The 19,092-nt window shown below is 55.0% G+C and overlaps 1 protein-coding gene and 1 long non-coding RNA gene across 2 annotated transcripts; one reads left to right on the top strand and one right to left on the bottom strand.

The window, feature by feature from the left end:
• Positions 1-971: 971 nt before the first annotated feature.
• TBX3 (T-box transcription factor 3) lies at positions 972-15,219 on the bottom strand. Its single transcript, XM_075167255.1, has 7 exons — positions 13,431-15,219; positions 11,335-11,602; positions 9,944-10,090; positions 7,691-7,767; positions 6,228-6,385; positions 4,001-4,704; positions 972-3,188 (listed from the first exon to the last, which is right to left on the bottom strand). The coding sequence occupies exons 1-7, from the start codon at positions 13,823-13,825 to the stop codon at positions 2,742-2,744; spliced, it is 2,196 nt and encodes a 731-aa protein (XP_075023356.1). The 5' UTR covers positions 13,826-15,219; the 3' UTR covers positions 972-2,741.
• Positions 15,165-17,191, top strand: LOC142090027 (uncharacterized). The gene is made up of 2 exons (XR_012676386.1): positions 15,165-15,225; positions 16,890-17,191. It is a non-coding gene; the product is annotated as an uncharacterized LOC142090027 (long non-coding RNA).
• Positions 17,192-19,092: the final 1,901 nt, after the last annotated feature.

Below are 19,092 nucleotides of genomic sequence, written 5' to 3'. Positions count from 1 at the left end.
GGTTTCTCACCACTTTCACCCACTGGCCCTCTCTTTATCTCGCCAGCGCAGGAGCCGGGGGCCACGGGCCGAGGGGCAGGCAGAGTATAAAACAGGATACAGGCTGGAAGTACATCCTTATAATATTTATTACTGGCGGAGGATGAATCACTTTCCAATATACGGGCCACTAAGTGTTGAAGGGAGGGGGAAAAATATCTCTTTAACAAGGAGAAATATATATGTTCCGCTAAGGGATGTGCTCACGGACTGGCAAAGGTACAGGCAGGGGCTGCCAGTTCTCCTTAGTTCTTTTCCCAGTGACCTCCCAGGCCACTGGTCCAGCCTGCAGCCTGGATGCCTGTCCCCGTTTCAGCCATTTTCTAGCTTAATCTCCACATATCATCAGCCAAGGGCGAGAAGGGGCGATTCCAAGGGAGGGGGGGAAAAAAACCACATGTATTTCCAGGTGATAACTAACTGGAAAAGCCAATTCCTCTGCCCGGACGGGAGGGAAAACGAGCCCAGCCACACCATCAGCTCTGCAGCACTTTACCTGGAAACTTCGGAGGAGGGCTCTGCATTAAAATTTAACCGATCTTATTCTCTAATTCTTCACTTTTGCGTTATTAATTTATGACAGATAAAAGCATAGCTGAGCCTTTCTCATTAACTTTTCAAACGCCACTTAATATTCTTCCATTAAAAGAGGTGACTTAGTAGCCTCTGGATCGACTTTAAAAGCGAGAGGGCTGGAGACGGAAAAGGTGCATTAAACAGCTTGCTTAAAACTCGTACTTCCCCACCAACAATTCAAACGACACCATCCCGACTGGTTCATACTAGCTCCTTCCAGGAGAAATATCTTAATATCGGGAAGGGGACGGGGGGTGGAGGAGAAAGGCAGAGGAGGGATATATATCTTTCAACCCCTCCATCCTCCCAGGCACTTTCGGGAGGGTTGGGGTGAAGGCATTTCACAGTACGCCCAAGACATTTCAATAAAAATTTATTGAAACTTCAGTGACTTTTAAAAGGGAAAAAAAAATTACAGAAAAAGAAATCAAGAACTTCTCAACATTTATATAACACAAAATATACCTTCATATTTTTTTTTCTTTGAACCAGCTCTGAGCACCTGACTTTCAAGCCAAGAAAATATGCACTCACTCAAACAAAGACAACAATAAGCACAGTAGTAAAACTCCGTCGTGGGGTTGGTTTTTTTGACACACCAAGGAAATGGGGAAAAAATAATACAAAGTAAAGAAAATCCTAGAATCTTCATTTTTTTTCTCTCAAGCCACTGGAGAAGCCTGTTGTCGTGTATTAACGTATGTAATTTTTCTGTTGTTGACATTTTATACGGCAAGTAGCACTTTGAACACTCAAGAAATCGAGGATTAAAAGCTACCATGGCACATTGTTTTTTCTTTTCCTCTCTTTTATTTTTTTTAAAGGTCTTTGATTAATTTTGTTTGTTTCTGCTTTGCCTTTTGCATTCGGCTCCTTTACAAAAGGACGAGGTCAGGTTTTCTGGGGTGAACTCCGATTTAAAAAGTGAGCCCTCAGAAATGGGGGTATTTCTCCTCTGGGTCGGGGTGTATGTTTAAAGGAATCACGAACTTGAAATGAAAACGACTAAAAATAAAAACAGAAGGAAAAAAAAGACAGCTGCAGTCGTATTTACAGAGATATGTACAATGTCAATAAATTAAAGTTTAATTTCGAGTATTCATATTCCACGTATTTACAAGAGTTATCAAATAATTACATAAATACTTTGTTTTAATAATAGTGTCCGCTCTTTTCTTCTTCTCAGTATGTTTAAACCTTGTTATTGCATATACAATTAAAGAGGGAAAGCTGTGATAAACCTACAGTCAAGCTACGGAGGTTTTTAGATAAAATAAATTCACTTCTTCTTTTTCTTTCCAACTACACTTCTTATTGTTGTTGCTACAGGGAGGATGTTTAAGGTAGAGGGACGAGGGTCTTATTTTTGTTTTTTATTATTATTAATAATAATTTTTCCCTGGGATTTGAAACGAGCATTAAAAATAAACAACAAAACCCCACCGAAATAAAAAAATAACCCCCCCAAAAAAAGCAGACTACTATGGAACATGCAAAAAAAGCCACCGACTGGCTCTCAGACATCACAATAATATTTTAAACACACAGCTTCCCTTAATATTGACTAAGGGGGTTGTCGTTAACAACCCGCCCAGGAACAACTGTTGAAGAACCAATATGCGAGTTACTTACACACTTTTCTTTCGGAAAGAAAAAAATCTCTTCTCTTACTTAATTTTTATTCATACGCTTGTTTGATTTTTTTTGTTTTATTTTTGCTTTTAGGTGTTTTTTTCTTTTTTTCTGTTTGGTTTTTTTTTTTTTTTTTTTACACAGTTAAAAAAAAAAAAGAAGAAAGAAAGGAGGATGTCACAACCCCGCCGGTGACCCAGCCAGGCCAGCCTGCTCCCTGCGAGCAGTCTCCGACCCGCTCTCCCACCTCGGCTCCGCTCCCCCATCCCGACCCTCTTCCCACCCTCACCCCCCCCCGCTTCGCCAGATACCTTTTTGCTGATAAGCGCGCACACAACGCCGGGGGATTTTATATTAAAAAAAATAGAAAGGGGAAGAAAAAACAAAATAAAAGAGGGGGGTAAAAAAACAACTCGCGGGTGGAGGATGTGGTTTCTTTCAAACAAAGTGCACTGCGAGACTGATTTGAAATGAGCTCCCAGAGGCCAAGGGGGTTACGGGGAGCCGCTGCGGGATCTGTCCTGCTTGGGGTCGAGCCCGCTGACCAGGCGCTGGATGTTTTGCAGTTCACTGGTGGCCGCCTCCTTGTCTGTGCCCAGTTTAGGGGAGAGGGAGACGGAGCCGGAGGAGAGGGTGGACGAGCGGCTGGTGAGGTCCGAGGCGGAGTCCAGGGGCACGGAACCAGGGCTGGTGGTCAACCCCCCCGCTTTGCCCTCGCCGGAGCTGGCGGCCAGGCCGGGCAGGGCGGTGGTGAGGAGGCTGCTGCCGTCGGGCAGGGGGACGGGCAGCGGGTAGGGGCTGTAGCGGAGCCGTGGCCGCACGGCATTGAGGAAGGGGTGCCGGTGCACCGAGCTGGAGGCGGCGCTGGAGGCCGCGGCTGCCGCCGCCATGTAGGTGTACGGGTAGGGAAAGAGGCTTCCAAAGGGAGACATGGCCAGGCCCTGCGGGAGGGGAGGAGAGAAAAGGCAAAGGGTTATCGGCCTGCACATTCACCCCCGGGGGGTGCTCCACGGCACCCTTACGCCAGCACCCCCCCTCCCACGCACACACCAGTGGGAGAGCTGAGAGCGGCCAAGCTGCTGCTGCCCACGGGAAGGGATGAAGACCCATCCTCCCAGTGCCGAGGCCAAAACCACCCGGACCCCCCGAGGCAAACCCTGCCGAGGCTCTGCCCTGCATGGCCCCCACCCCGCCGGCCCCCTCCTGCTGGGGGGGTCGTGGCCCAACTGGGGCGAAATGAGATAAGGGCCGTGGTGTCTCCTCCCCACCCCGTTCTCCTCCGCGGGGAGATTTTCTTTCGCTGGGGCAAACGCTCTGTCCCCGCAGGTACAGCCGCCCGCCCCCCCCGCAGGGCAGCCCCGGGCATCTCCCTCCCCCCCCGCCTCCCCCGACGGCGGCTCCGCTCCGCAGGCTGCGACGCGCCCCGCACCGCGGAGCTGCGCGCTGGGAGCCGCCAAACCCCGGGGGAGGGCAGAGCCTGGCCCCGGCACAGTGTCCCAGGGAGCACAGGAGCGAGAGGACAGCGGGGCGGGTGGAAGAGCTCAGGGAGTTCAAGCAGGACCCCCCACTGCCCCCCCGCCCCGGGGCTTTCCCACCTCCGACTTTGCCCCAAACCCGGCGCCTGCTCCCGCAGAGAGAGCAGGGACGGACCCCGCAGCGGGGAGGCCAAAGGGGGTGTCCTGCTGCCCCCCCCCCCCGTTCCCCCGGGACGGAGCCCCCCTGCTCCGCAGTTGCAGCGGGGGGGGTGCGGTACCTGAGAAGCCAGGACGTGCTGCTGCAGATGGAAAGGCAAAGCAGCCGCCGATGCTCCCGAGAGTCCCTGGGCCGCCGCCGTGGCCATGACCGTGTTGTCCAGTCCCGAGACACCGGCGGATGCCCCGGAGACGGTGGCGAGCAGGGGACCCATACCCGCGGCCATGCCGGAGAAAGCCCCCCCCATGGCGAACTGCCCGGGGTGCAGCAGCAGCGGGTGCCCGTTCCCCAGCGGGTTGAAGAACTGCTGGCCGGCCAGGGCAGGGGGGAAGCCGAGGTTTTGCAAGTGTCCCTGGCTCAGGTGGGCCGTGCTGTCGGTCTGGACCGTGAGGGGGGCGAAGGGCTCTTTACCCAGCAGCCGGTTCTCATCTACTTTGGGGCCATCCCTAAGGGGGCTTTTCAGTTCCTCGCCGCTCAGGCTTCCCCCCCGGGTGCTGGAAGAGATAGTAGCCGGGCTGTGCCGGGAGTCCGGAGGGGCTTTCTCCGTCCTCTCTCGGCTCCGGGTCCCCGCCGAATCACCGGGGAAAAAGTGGCTTTTGGAGGGGCTGCCCCCCTTCTCCCGGGGGTCGTCTCCCGCGGCCGCGGCGGAGCTGGCCGGCGCTGGGGTGGTGGCGGTGGTCGTGCTGATTTTGCCCGACTCGTTGGCTTCTAGCAAGGGATCGTCTTTGCTGTCTGCATCGCTGTCTCCCTCGCTGGGACAGAGATCTGCAAGACAAAGGGAGCCCGGGGCTGGGATCCGGCACTGCGCGTTCCTAAACCCCCGTCGGGCTGGGAGAGGGGGCAGAGGGGCTTCCTGGCCGGCCGGAGATTTAAATGTAAATACTTCCTTTTTTTATTATTATATAAATAAATACACCCCCCGGCTCCCACCGCCCGCCCCATCCAAGCCAACCCCAGTTTTACACAGCGCAGCAAAACTGGCTGCGAAACAAAGCGGCGGCCCGGAGGAGCGACCCCCCCGCCGGGCGGGCCCGGGGCCAGCGGCTCCGCTCCGCCGGGGCTGCCCGGGGCAGCGGCGGGCCCCCGGGGAGCCCCCTCGGCCGCGGCGGAGGCAGCGGAGCGGCAGGGACAGCAGCGTCCTCCCGGCGGGGTTGGAGGGCCTTGGGGATGTGCCTCCGAAAAACTTTTCCAAAGTTTTCAGCCCTTTCGATGGGCAAACTTTGAACACATACACACACACCCCCCCCTCCATCACCCCTAGACCCCCCCTCCTCCTCCCCCCCATGCACGGCTTCGCTGGATTCCTCTGCACTTCATCTCCTAATTTCAGCGCCCCAGGTGCGAAGCTCTGGTTTGCTTTTCGGGTCCCCTCCCAGCTCCCCTCCCCTCCGCTCGGCAGGACTTTAAACAAACGAGTAAAGCAACAACAAAAAAGAGGTTGTTTCCTCCTCCCCCTGCACCCCCCCGCCCCTGGATGGATTAATACATGTGAGAGCTGCAGACAGCTCCCAACCCCGCACGGAGAGAATCGAGGGTGACTTTTCTATAACAAAGTTCGGGACTGTATCCAGGGGAAAGATCCTTCCTCTAATAACAGATTCAGAGAGGAATATTAATGGAGTGACTCCAGTTTTGAACTTTTGCCCCGTGGTCTGTCTTTGCTCCCTTGACTCGGAGCTGGCTCCTTTCTGAACCGAGGAGGGGAGGAATGAGCGTGCAGCGGGAGGAGAGGGAGGCCGGGGGGAGAGGGAGAAGGAGAGCAAGAAAGTGAGAGGGAAACGGTGAGAAGGGCAGAGAGGGAGAAAGAGAGAGATAAGGAGGGGGAGAGGGAAAGAAAAATAAAGGAAAAGAAAGAAAGCAAGGAGAGTGAGAGACAAAGGAAAAGAAGGAAAGAAGGAAAGAAGGAAAGAAGGAAAGAAGGAAAGAAGGAAAGAAGGAAAGAAGGAAAGAAGGAAAGAAGGAAAGAAGGAAAGAAGGAAAGAAGGAAAGAAGGAAAGAAGGAAAGAAGGAAAGAGAGAGAAAAAGATAAAAAGATCACGAAGGACAGAGAGGGAGGGGAAAATAAAAGAGACAAAGACGAGAAAGAAGCAAGAGGAAAGAGAGAGGAGAGAAGAGAGCAAAGAGAGAAAACAGAGAAAAGAGGAAAGGAAAGCTAAAGGAAGGAAGGAAAGAGGGAAGAAACGCCGGTGCCAGAGGGCAGCAGCACAGGCCGGGATCTGTCCCCCTGCAGAGCAGGCGCCCAGCTCTCCCCAGGGGGACCCGGGGGGTCCGGGGGCCGCAGATCTAACCTTTGAGGCTGGAGGTGCCGACGGCGGGCACGGCGGGGCAGGAGGACTGGGCGAAGCACTTGAAGGCCGTCTGCTCGTTGGACGACTCGTCCGAGGTGGGGTTTTCCTTCTTCTGCCTCTCGTCGTACACCCGCATGGACTGCAGGGTCAGCTGCTTCCTACGGGCACACGCACCCGCTGGGCGAGCGGACCCCGGCACCCCCGGCACCCCCCCCCCCGGGACCCCCCATCCCTTCCCCAGCCCCTTCTTGAGTTCCTATTTGGGGATGACTGGGGCAGGGGAGTTAAGGGCCAAGGTCCCCCGAGGGGGGGACGCGTTTCTCGCAGGAAGGACTTGGCTACTAACGAGACGAGATTTCTTGGAAGCGGTGAGCAGCTCCTCAGCAAGGGCAGATATTAAAGACAAGGGGCGGAGGGGAGAGGGAAGCATTCCCTGGAGATTAGCTTTTAAAAGGCGAGGATGTTCCAGAGATATGAGCCATCTTAATGGTTGCTAAGATTGCTAGGAAGTGGTTATTTTGTTAGGCACTTTATGTAATCTTTTCACCAACAATTAACCCGGAGTAAAAATCTATTTATATTTAGAGAGAAATTAGAAATCATTTCCGTCCTGTGGCTCCAGCGTTGGCTTTATTTTCACGCTGACGGACAAGAGAAGCTGGCGTGTGTGTGTGCGTGTGTGTATTGGGCAGGGAGAAAGGCCTCTTGTTTTACATTACATTCCCCCCCCCCCTTTTTTTGGTTAAAAAAAGAGGAACAGACAGATTTATTCATTATCTAAACCCGAGTGCAAATGGCTAAAATATCCTGTCTTGCTGTAATAAAACAAAACAAAGACATATCCCCCCATCAAAGGAAAAAAATCATCCCTTTTTGTATTTTCTCCAATATTAAAAATAAAAATCTTGAGCCCCATTAAAACGAGTTCTGTCCATCTGTCTACCTGGGGCAAAACTGTGTCCTGCTGCTTTTGGAAAAAATAAAGAATCTTCTATCATTAATTACTTCCATATTCACGAGACACCTCTGTCAAAACAGTTTATTTATATGTTTCTCCTCCACACTTTAGTTTTTTCGATACAGTCCCCAGGAAAATGCCAGAGGAGATCAACCAGTGATCAGCTCTGCCCTCACTTCTCCCTCTTTCCCAGTCCAAACACGAACTATAGTGTAATATTCCTCTCAAAATTTTAAGGGAAACTTCTTTCTCCGGTGATATTTGCTTAATGCACCAACATCCCTTTGGCCAGCCATCCCCTGCGATGTAAAAAAATAAACGTGGAGAGCAAGAAAGAATTCCCATGCAATCAGTTTGGCATTATTAACGACAAGATCCTTATGAATTTTGGTGGGGGGAAGCGTGGTTTGGAGGCAAGGCGAGGTGATTTTGACCTCTGCTCATGTTCTGAGCTTTATACATGAAAACCAAACGAGGCGCCTGTATATAATCTATCCAGACTCACCTTTTTTCCCTCCTTCCATTCCCGGTGTCCCGAAAACCTTTGGCAAAGGGGTTGTTGTCAATTTTTAATTGAGTGATCTATAGGATGGAGAAAAAAAAAAAAAGAAAAAAAAAGGCAAGGGGTGGGGGCAGAAATAAGGAGATCTTATATTAAAAAACAACAGCAAAAATCCCTCTCCCCAGTTCCCCCAGCGCCGGCAGGAGCAGGACAGGGCAGGGGGCAAAGATCCCTGGTTTTGGGGTGAATCTCCGTGTTTTTCCGAGCGGGTTTGGAGGCAGCTCGCACCCAATCCCCCAGCCGGGCTGGCCAGTGACCCGGGCTGTGGCGGCAATGAAAGAGCCCCGTGTTGCTGCCACCGCATCGGAATTAATTTAGCCGTGCAATGCGATCCATGCAAGTTATGCCTGCGCTTAAAACTCTTTAAATGCCATAATTAAACCGCAAAGGAATCATACCCACCCCCTTGCTATAATAAAATACTTTATATAATCGCATTATGCTCCGCGTGTGCGTGTGTGTTGGGGCACTGGGGGTGCCAGGAGCGAGCTGATTTTGGGGGGGGGGGGGGGGGCGGGAGGGTAAGTTTTTGTGAATGCTTGGGGATTTCCTCAGGTTATTGCCGAGAATGGCTGTTTCTTCCCGCGTTTGGAGGGATGGGGGGGGTGCAGGGTACCCCACAACTCCCCGTGCCTGTGCGTACGATGCGCGGAGACAGATTCAAAGCCCGGCCGGGGGCTCCCCTCGCTATAACAGGATGCGGGCAGCGGGGACGGGGATGCTGCCTGCCCGCCGCCCCGCTCCCGCTCCCGGACCGCGCTGGAAGTGCCGCGACCCTCCACTTTGCGAGGGGAGCAGGACCCCGCGGAGCAAACCCCCGCCTGCAGCCGAGAGCGGGGCAGGACCGGCCCCGGCTCCCGCCTTATCCCCCCGCCGCACACGCGGGATCAGGAGAGCAGGAAAACCCACTGCTAAAAACCAGCAGGACTTTTAATCCAGGTGATCCCGGCCGTGCCTTCTGACCTGCCGGCGAGGCGGCTCCCACGGCGCCGGAGCCGAGGGCTCCCGCCGCTCCCGCACGCCGCTTTCCAGGCGATTTCATGGCAATCAGACAAATATGCTCATTTCTGTCCTTCAAGCAAGCCGACCCCAGCTGATAGACCGGGGCGAACAGCTTTGCTGATAAGTCCCAAAGCAAAGTCTACTCTCTCTACACGCATTTTCTTTCCGTTTCCCTGCAAGCGCCCGGCCGCAGAAAGAGGAAAACAGCCCGAGCCCCGAGGGAGAAGTGGCTTTTTGGAAACGGAGGGCAGAAGGGTGCAGACCCCCCCTCTTCACGCCTTAATTTTTAATAGCGAAGGATGTGAGGGGGCAGAGAGGCACGGGGAAGCTGCAGCGAGCGGGTGCTGCACATCCAGACCCTCTGCGCTTAACGCATACGCACGCAAAGTTATAAGTTATAGACAGAAAAAAATCAAAGCCCCTTTTTTGGCTCCTTCGCTTCCTTCCACTTGACTTAATTATCGTAAATTCGCCATTTGCCACTCTCCCAAATATACCACCTTCGTCGCAAGCGACAATAAACCAGCAGAAATCCAAACGCAGCGTCTGCAGCGCTGCAAAACTTTCTCACACTGGCTCTTTCAGACCTTCCAGCTAAATTCAAGCGAGATACCCCTCTCTGATCAGAGCATATTTCTGCACCACAAAAAATAATAAAACACTGCAGGATGCAAAAAAAAAAATCATAATATAATAATAATAGGAACCAGACGTGCGCTCCAGCCTTATTGCCAATTGCTGTTAAAGGAGCTAAAACAGCACAAAGGCCAGGAAGAATTACAAAATCTCCAGCCCCGCTGCTCTCCCCCCTCTGTCTTTCGACACACGGAGCCGATTCGTTTTTTTTTTTTTTTTTCCCTGATGCGTCTTAGATTAAATCCACACTGAAAGCAGCGATCCCCACCCCATCCTACCCCTTTCCCCATACCGGGGAGCGAAAAAAACCCTAAACAGCTTCCCCCCACCCCCAGACCTCCCTTTTAATTGCCTTCCCCGAGGTCGGTATTAGGAGAGTGCCCGGCCCCCTCCCCCGGCGCCTTCCCGAAGTTGGATCAAGGAGGTTTTGGGGGAAAGACGAGGGGGGGAGAGAAAGAAGAGCGGGATGGGCTTCGTGATTTTTAAGGGAACAATGCAGAGTAAAAGCTCTCTTAAAAGCCAAAACACGTAAAACAAATCCTTTCTTAATCTCCTTACCTTATCATTCTGGTATGCGGTCACTGCGATGAATTCAGTCTCCGGGAAAACGTAGGTCCTGAACGTGCTATAGGGAAGCTTGAGAATATCGTTTGCTCGGACGATGTGGAACCGGGGCTGGTACTTGTGCATGGAGTTTAAAATGGTCTGGGGGGGCAGCGGCCGGCAGCAGAGAGGGCAGAGGGGGGGAAAGAAGACGGTCAGCTGGAGCAGCACCCCCGCCTCGCACTTCCCCCAGCCACCGGCACTTTCTCCTCCTAATTTGCCTTCCCTCTCCTTCCTCCCTTCACTCCTCCTCCCCGCCGAGCACACTCCAAACACACGCACACTCCTTGCAGCATCCAACAAAAAGCACTGACAGCTCCAGCGCGCCGGGGTTAGGCTCTCCGCTGGACCTCTCGGGGGGGGTATGTAAAATCCCAGCAGAGCTCTCCTAGGAGAGGGGGAGAAGCTGTTTGGGCTCCGGCCGCAATGTCTTTTGATTTCAACGTGAAAAAAAAAATAAAATCAAGTAAAGAAGCAGCAACAGCAGCTACAATAGCAACACCACCACGAGGGCCTTGGCTAGGTCTAATTGCTTGCCCCAATCCACTTAAGGCCTTCTGCGAAAGGCAAAAATGTATCGTCTAATCAAATCACAGCCAGCAAATGCAATCTTCGGCACATTAGAGATCCCCCGACCGCGGCCACCACCAGCAACCCCCGGCTCCGAGGCGGAGGCTTTCCCAGGAATAGAAAGAAATGGCAAGGATCGTCAGAGCACTTATCAGCAAGTTTGTTTGATTTCACTCTTAGGGTAAGTTTTTATCTCTGCACACCCAGCAAATGTAAAGGAGTGGATAGACATGAATGGGCAACTTGACCTCTGATTTTGGTCCCTGTTTATTTTCACTTCGGCTTGCTTTACATTATCCAGATTAATATATATTTAAATGTTTGCGTACTTAGGCCTTTAAGCCCTTTATACACATATGCATATCATTTTCCTACGCTTAAAAAGTGTGATCGACTTTATTAAAAAAAAAATATAAAGTCACCACAGCTCCGAGAAATATGGAGCTGGAAATATATCTCTAAAGTTAATGCCGAATGGCACGGAGAGGCTACAGAATAAACTCGACTGTTTAATCCTGACCTCAGCAACAGAAAAAATCAAGGAACATTACACAGCGGACAAACCCACGTCCCCCGTGTGCGTGGAGAGGGGTATTTATTTATTCCCCCTTTCCCCGCATTTCTCCGCCCGCCCGAGCTACCGGCCAGGGCTGCGGGCACGGCTGCGGCCGAGCAGCCGCTGCGCTCCGGGCGGACCCCCCCGCCGGCACCCACCGCTCCGGACAGGCAGCAAGGGAGGGAAAGGGGGGGCGAAGGAAGGTGTAAAAGGCACTCACAAATCCGTGCTTGTCAGAGATGTTGTTAGTGAGCTTCAGCTTGTGAAAGGTGACGACTTTGGACATCCATTGTTCGCCGGTGGCCGGGCTGTCCGGGTGGATGTACATTCTCTTTGGCATTTCAGGGTCAGCTTTGCCGGCTACCATCCACCGGGAATTATGGAATTTGTACCTACAATCATCAGCCGCCACAATATCCATCAATAAAATGTACTTGGCCTTTTTATCCAGTCCAGTGCATCTCACTTTAAATGGAGGAAACATTCTCCTATGGGCGGGGGGGGGGTATAAAGAAAAGACAAGACGAAAATAAAATAAAATTAATTACAGCGTTTAAATAAACTCCTGAATCTCGGTAGCGCGTCCACCAAGCAATCGCTCCAGCTCTCAGAAGCAGAAAAGTCGTGTGTCCCCCCCAGCAAAAGGGCTTCCCCCCGCCCCCAGCGAAAAGGTTTCTCAAACGCTTAAAAGTTTCAGGAGAAAATGGTCCCTGGGATGGGAGGCGGAGGGGAGAGGAACGTGTTCCCTAGAAATCAGCAGGCGCCTACCCTCTGCCATTCCTAAACAGCACAGCCTCATCTGGGGCTCTCAGATCTCTCATTATTTTCCTTTTTGCCTGCTAAACAAAGGAATGGGAACAGATCGCACCCCGATAAAATAAATATTCCGCATTATTATAACCCAGTCCACTGACGAAGAGTGGAGAGGGGAGTTTTTCACTTTGCGGAGGAGGAGAAAAAACCTCACAGTGAGGGCAGGGTGGCTGCCGTGGCTTTCCCAGCGCTACAGCCTCCCGGTGATCACCCGTTTGCGCAGAGGGCTCTCTGCAAACCCCGCTCCCCTCCGCTCCTACGTCCAGCTCGAAACTGCAACAGGATACCACAAATTTGCTGTTTATTATATCGAGCGGTTGGCATTCAGCAATCTCAACTTAAAAGGAAACACATGACTTTGCAACATGTAAGAGCGCTTAATGCTCGCCGAGGCTTTCGCGCAAAAACTTTTGACCACAATTAACAGAGAAAACTTCGGGAAAGCAGTAAAATGGGCGAGGGGATTTTTTTTTCCTCCTTGCTGCTCTTATTTGTTTGGGTTTTTTTCTTTTTTTTCCTAAGCCTGTAGCCTGCAACTGGTGCTCTGCAAGTAGGTGAAGCTCCAGCAAGGCAGCTGAAGGCCATCTAAGAAGACTTTTCAGGAGTGGCTTCCTCGAGTAATTCTCCTGGCAAATTAGAGGCGAATTGTTTGGGAGGTTTCTAAGAGAGTTCCTTAGAAAAACACCCGGGTGCGAAGGGGTTTTTCTCCCTACGTGTCAACACAGCAATAGGTAGAGTTGTAAAAGAGCACGGATGTCAATGACTAGCGAATATAGAGAGGGATTTCAGATGGGTAAACCCATAGAAGGCAGAAACGCCGAGCGTGGACGCGCCGTGTACGTTCATTCATTCCCACGTGAAGGTTGTATGAATACAGGGACAGGCAGCGCGGAGCTGCAAAACCTTCCCTGGCACTACAGCAGCGGCTGCAGGACCGCCGGGTATTTTTGTCAGCTTTTTGTGCGTTTCCAGATATAATTAGTCAGCACAAATACACGCCTAGATCCCAGCAGAGAGACAGGCACAAGCGAAGCAACTGATAAGCTGAGCCTATCTGCCCTCCTGCAGCTCCTGCCCCAGCAGCAGCGATACGCCGCTCCAAATAATTTTTCCTTTATTCTCCCTTCTCTTTCTTAAGGAAGAAAAACTACGTGTAGCGAGGCCGAGATCAGGCCGGCTCCTTTTCCAACCTCGAATTGTTTTCTTTCTGCTACCAGCCTTCTCCAGAAAGTATTAAGCTGCTGAACCATGAAGGGACCCCCTCGCCCCCTGAGTGGGGCCGGTTCGTGGTTCAGTGGTCGAGCCTTTCCCTGCAGCGTGGTGCCCGAGATGGGCTCCGATCTTCAGCTGCCTAAAACTTTCCATAATTCCAGGTGAAAGGAGCTTTATGGAGGAATTTGTCAGGGAAAGCGCCTTACTCTGGAGCAGCCAGTGGGGTGCAGAGACGGAGGGGTGGGTGAGAGGGGGGGAAAAAGAAGGCACGAACCCCCGACCCAGACCTACCTTCCCGATTTGGTAATCACCATCTCCGTGCCTCTTTTATGGAATTGTTCCCAAAGCTCTTTGGCTTCCAGATGCACTTTCGGGTCATCTTCCACCTCTTCTTCTGGCTCCAGAGTTTTTAAAGGCCTCAGATGGGCTGCTGCCTGGTGACCCAGGGAAGAAAAGGGGATACCAGTCTCTGCAGCCCCCACTAACTGATCCATGATGGGCTTAGCCAGAGCCCCGGGAAGGGAGAGGGCGGCCGCCCCGTTGGGAGGCAAAGCCAGAGCCGGGAAGAAGGGAGGCTGATGTCCCAACACAGCGCTCATGGCAAAGTCCGGTGCCCGGTGAGGTAAAAAAGGATGATAAGCCATGCTTGTCCCAGGGATTACTGGATCTCTCATCGGTATATTCATCCACTCCACTCCTCGGTCTTCCTACTGCTGGAGTAGTCCCGGAGTGGTTTCTAACAGCACATCATGAAGAAGAAAAATTAAGATAATAACAATAACAGCAATAAAGCACCAAAAAATAGGGTGGGGGGAAACAAGCTCTAGACAGCACAGTACATGGGGGAGAGGCAGAACTTCTACAGCCTACAACTTCCCGAGCCGGGGCACATCCCCAGCCCTCGGGACAGCGGATTAACAAGATTGTTCATTATTAGTCTTGCTTTTTTTTGTGTTCGGTCTCTGCAGATTTGTGTTTTTTTCCTGAGTGGAAGTCCTTGCGCTGGAAAAGAAACGCCGAAGAAGGGAAGAAAAAAAAAAATCCACCGGGTTCGCTGTCTGCTCCTGTTGCCGCAGAAGGGCTGGACAAGCCGAGATCCTTTTTTTTCTTCTTCTTCTTTTTTCTCTTAGTCTCGATCCCCCCTCTCTTCTTTCGTGGCGGAGGGTGACGGCTCGAAGCTGGGTTTTCTTTTTGGGTGGCTGGCTTTCCCCCCCCCCTCCCCCCACCCCTCCACCTTTCCTCCGTACAGTCAGGCTGCAGAGCAGAGGCTGGGAAGGGAGGGAAAGCAGAAAGAAGCAAACAAACCCACCCCCCCTCGCCGACCGAGGAAGGCTCCTGAGCAACCTTCAGCAGCAAAAACTTGTAGGGAAATCTCGTTTCCGCCTCGCCTTCCCCCCTCTCCAGGCAGAAGCTGGTCAGGGTGCCCTGATTTCCATCAGGATCTCTTCTTTCTTTTACCCTCCTCCTTTCCCCCCCCCCCCTCTTTCTCTTTCACTCTCCAAAAAAAAAAAAAATCTGGAAGAATTACGCTCTTGTCTCCTCTCCAGCAGCGCTCCAGCAAAGGAGAGAGGGAGAAAGAGAGAGGGAAAGAGAAAGGAAGAGAAAGGGGGGGGGGAGAAAGAGAGGAAAGAGAGAGAGAGAGAGAGAGAGAGAGGGAGAAGGAGCCTCTCAGCTCTGAGAATTCCCTGTGAGTCTGTGCTCTGCGTGCACCAGATTGTATGGATGTGTTGTGGGTTACAAGGGAGCTGGAGCCTCCTTGATTGGCTCTTTGACGCTTTCGGACCAATTGTGTGGCTCCATAGGCGTGGTTTTGACAGGTCGAGTGGAAGGGGGACAGAGCCGAGTTATAAAAAGAAGGTGTCGGAAACTGTAACGCTGCAGCAAAGCATCACTAGTACTCCGGGCCGTGTGAATATGTCAACATGATCAGAGGGGAGGGAGCAGGCAGCGCCGGGGAGGGCGGCCGGGAGCACCCGCCTCTAGGGGGGGGTGCTCGGGGCCGCCTCGCCCCCCGGCCCCGGCCCCGGCCCCGGCGAGATGGCAGGCTGGGCATTTCCAGCGCGCTCTCCTCCGGCTGCCTGCCCCGGTAGGAGCTTCCAAGGCAGCGTTGGAAAGGCGGCGAGGGCGCGCCGGGAGCGGGGGGGGGGGGCTCCACGCGTGGTGGTGGTAGGGTCCGGCTCCGGGTGCCCCCCCGCCGCACCGCACCGCAGCTGGGCCGGGCACTGCGAGCTCTGCCCCGGCAGCCGCCTCCCGGACGGCAGCGGGGGGGACCCTGGGCACCCCCCCTCCTCCCCCGGGGCTCCGGACCCACCTTGGGCGGCCGCGGGGCCCGCTGCACCGCACGCCCATCCCCGCCGCGTCGCGGCTGCCGCCGGTCCCCACAGCCGCCGGGGTTGGTGTCAACCTCCCTCCCGCTGCCCTCCCCCCCCCCCAGCGGAAAATTGCTTTCTTTAAACGAGACAGGACCTCCAGGCCGGGGGCCGGGCGCTCTCTCCCCCCCCCCCCCCCGGCAAATCTGGGGGCGAGCCCCGGGGAGGTGGGGGCCGGCCCGGGGGCGGCTCTGCGGGTCTCCCCCCGGCGCGGCTGCCCCGGCCGCCGGTATTATTGTTGTGGTGGGCGGCCGCAGGCTGCGGCGGGGCGGGCGGGGGCCGCCGCTCGGCTCAGCCTCGGGCCCGGCGGCTGCTAATCGCTCCGGGGTGTGGGGGGGATGCGCCTGGAAAACTGGATTTTTAAAAAATTTATTATTCTTTTTCCTCGCTTTCTTTGGCGCTGAGGATTAAGGCCACTCGGCTGGCACCGGCGCCGAGAGGGTTACGCTCCCACACCCCTCCTCTTCCATGAGGTGCGCGGGGAGGAGACGGGAAGTGCGGCTTTCCCTGCGCCCGGGCAGCGCCGGGGCGGGGGGGCCCATCCCCGGGTGCCCCCGTGCCCGGGCTCGCATGGAGCCAGCTACCCCCCGGGGAAGGCATCACGCGTGGGCCTGCGCCGGGCCCACGGAGAGGGAAGAGCCGGGCAGGATCCGCCTGGGAAGTTTCTGGGGAGACATGTTCCTCGGGGAGTGACAGTGCAGGGCAGCAAGACGGGGGCTTCGTGTGTGTGCGTGTCGTGGGAACCGTGGGCATGCAGGGCACGGGGCGCCCACGCGTGTGTCAGGCGGGATATCCCAGCGCTGGGAGGTGCCGAATCATCATCCATCCAGCCCCCCCGGGGATCTCCCGACACCCCCCCCTCCTGCTTTAAAGAGGGGAAGATAATCCTCCGGGAGCGGAGCGGCAGAGCGGGGGAGCGCGGGGGCTCGGCGCTGGCTGCGCGCAGATGGGAGCGGAACCTCTAAAGTGATTAGCTCTTCTAACATTGCATTTTTGACGCACATGGTTAAGAGCGCTTGGCGCCAGCTTGGTGAAGTCCCTGTAGTAACCAGCGTCTAGGATCGCTTTGCATTCACCAAAATATCTCCCCTTTGGTCGGGGGTGGGGGTGGATAGAGAAAAGAGGAGGAGGGAGGAAAGGAAGCGGGAGTAATGCGTTCAAAGAGGATGGGGGGGGAAAGACAGGGGAGGGGGGGGAAGGCTGATGTGTTTCACGAAGCCTGTAGCTTGGCTACCCGCGCAGCGCTCGGCTGGGCTGTGCAGCTAGTTATCAACGAAGGGAGCGAGTCTTTTCAACCTCTGCTCGGAACCGGTTCTCGGGCTCCTGCCTCCAGCCGCTGCCGCGGTGGGAACCCCCAAACCCTATGCCTTCCCTTTAACAGAGCCCACAACGAACGCCCGGCGGCTTCAAGGAGTTTGCCGCAATTTGCCCCAACCGGGCCGCCGCTCTCGCCCGGGGACCAGGAGGTGCCCGCGGGCTCCCGCAGGACAAGCGCAGCCGCTCCCAGCCCCGCCGCGCCCCGACCCCCGCGCCCGCCCCTCCGGTGCGCGCCCTCGGCGCCGCGGCGGAGGCCGGACTCGCTGCCGTCCTCCGCGCCTACCCCGCACCTTGCACCGCGCTCGGCACCCACCCGCGCAGCGGCCCGCGGAGGAAAATAAAATGTTTGCCGCTTATGATTTCCAATTTCAGCGTCTGGCTAATGGCGTGCAAACTTCCGCCAGTTCCGAGTGACCTCCCCGTCGAAGCCCCCTGGAGACTCGTATTATGAAGGGAGGCTGCACTAATCTAAGATCAAAAGCGGGAAGGTGCGAACAGTCTTTGTCTCCCTTCGGCCGCCTCATTCCCCCTTCTGTGTGTGATAAATCTACCCTGGCGCCGACTGCGCGCTGGATGATTAATTTGCAAGCAAACAAAAGGGACCTGATGGCCAGCCATCTTAGTTAAATATTGGCCAGTGCTTCCAGCTACTTGTTAGCCGCCTCTTTGCCAGAAATAAATAAATAAGCCAGGCGCGGAAATAAATAAATAAGGCGGCCCGCAGAAATGAATGGCGAAGCGAAGGGGTGGAAGGGGGGCTAAGGGGGGGGGGGGGGGGGAAGGAAAAAGAAAAAAAGAAGAGGAGATCAGAGCGGCCGATGGCGAAGGGCCGGGAGCGGGGTGGAGGTGGGAATGCGGCTGGTCGCGGGGGGAGGCAGGGTGATAGCACGCTGAGATAGCCGGCTGCCCCCGCGCCTCCCGGCCCGTCTGCAGGCTGGGCTGCACCAAGGCCGACGCTATCTTGGCTCTTCAAAGAGGCATGAAAGGTCTCCGCTGTCTGCCCGGAGAGCGGCCAGGCCGGGGCTCTCTAATCTCGCAGCGCAAAGAGCTAAAGGCCGGGGCGGGGGGAGCGGCTCCCACCTTCCCCAGCTCTCCTCCGCTCCCCGATGCCGCCATCGCCAGCACCTCGCTGGCTTTTCCCTGCTTCAATCCAGGGAAAGCGGAGCTGGCCAGACCCCGGGCCTTTGGTGGTTGAGCGGCTGGGAGAGCCCCGCTTGCTCAGATTTCACCCTCCTAAGCAACTTTTAGCGTTTGCACGAGAGCTCGGGGCGTGCAGCGAGCCTGCCCCGTGCATGTGTGTTGGAGGTGTGGGAGGAGAGAGGCTCTGGCTCTCTCCCGGTGGCCTGAAGAGCCAGCTGGAGGAAGGAGGCAAAAAGAAAATAAAGGCAGCCGAGTTTTCGGGCCCACACATCTTCTCCCAGGCCTGCGGGAGCAGCTCCGAGGCGTGTGTGCGTGCGTGGAGGGGCTGTGTGTGTGCTGCACGGCCTCTGCGTGCGTACGTGGAGATGTTGTGTGGGTGTCTGCGACTGGGAGGGATTTGTGCCCTGGGGTACGCCGCAAATCCCTGCTCCGACAGCAAAACCTGAGGTGTCCCTTGCACCTCCTGCATGTGCTGGGTGCTCGCGGGTGCTCTGCAGGAGAGGACAAGCCCTGGTGCATGGTGAGCAGGGCCAACGTGCACAACGTAAGTGGGGTTTTGCATCCTATCTATGCATTTCCTTATCGCGCTGCCGGTCCCAAGCATCCCCAGGGGCCCAGACCCATCCTGCCTGCCAGCCACCCTGCACCCTGCAGGATTCATCCCTCTCCTCCCTCCCTTTCCCCTGGCGCCGCAGCCTCCGCTCCGTCTCCAGCCCTTCGGAAGGCAACACCCCACCGTGGCCGCGCTGTGTTTATCCGAAATAAAGCGCAGCGGGCTGGTTTACTTTGGCAGGTTTGCAGTAAATACTGGCTGGAGCGCAGGGGGCATCTGGCGAGCGGCGATTACACGCCTCTTCCCAGGGAAACTCTTCCCCACCCTGTGCAGGCCCTTCCCCAGCCCAGCAAGAGGTGTCAGTAAATGGGGGCCGTGTCGACACTGCTCCATCCCAGAGTGGCACTGCAGGCCACAAGAGTAATGAAGCAGGTCCCTTAGGGAGGGGAGTCTATATACTGGGACTATATAAACTGCTACGGGGAGAGGGGGTGTCACTACAGCAGCTCTTTGCCTTTCCCTTTGGCAGAGCCCTTCCTTCAAATGCCAGTTGAATTTCACAGAATGCCTGGCC

This window comes from Calonectris borealis, chromosome 18 (assembly GCF_964195595.1).
Source record: "Calonectris borealis chromosome 18, bCalBor7.hap1.2, whole genome shotgun sequence".
In the NCBI taxonomy this organism is placed as follows: Eukaryota; Metazoa; Chordata; class Aves; order Procellariiformes; family Procellariidae; genus Calonectris; species Calonectris borealis.
Note: the sequence above shows the minus strand (reverse complement) of the source record. Positions and strands in the feature narration are given on the sequence as shown.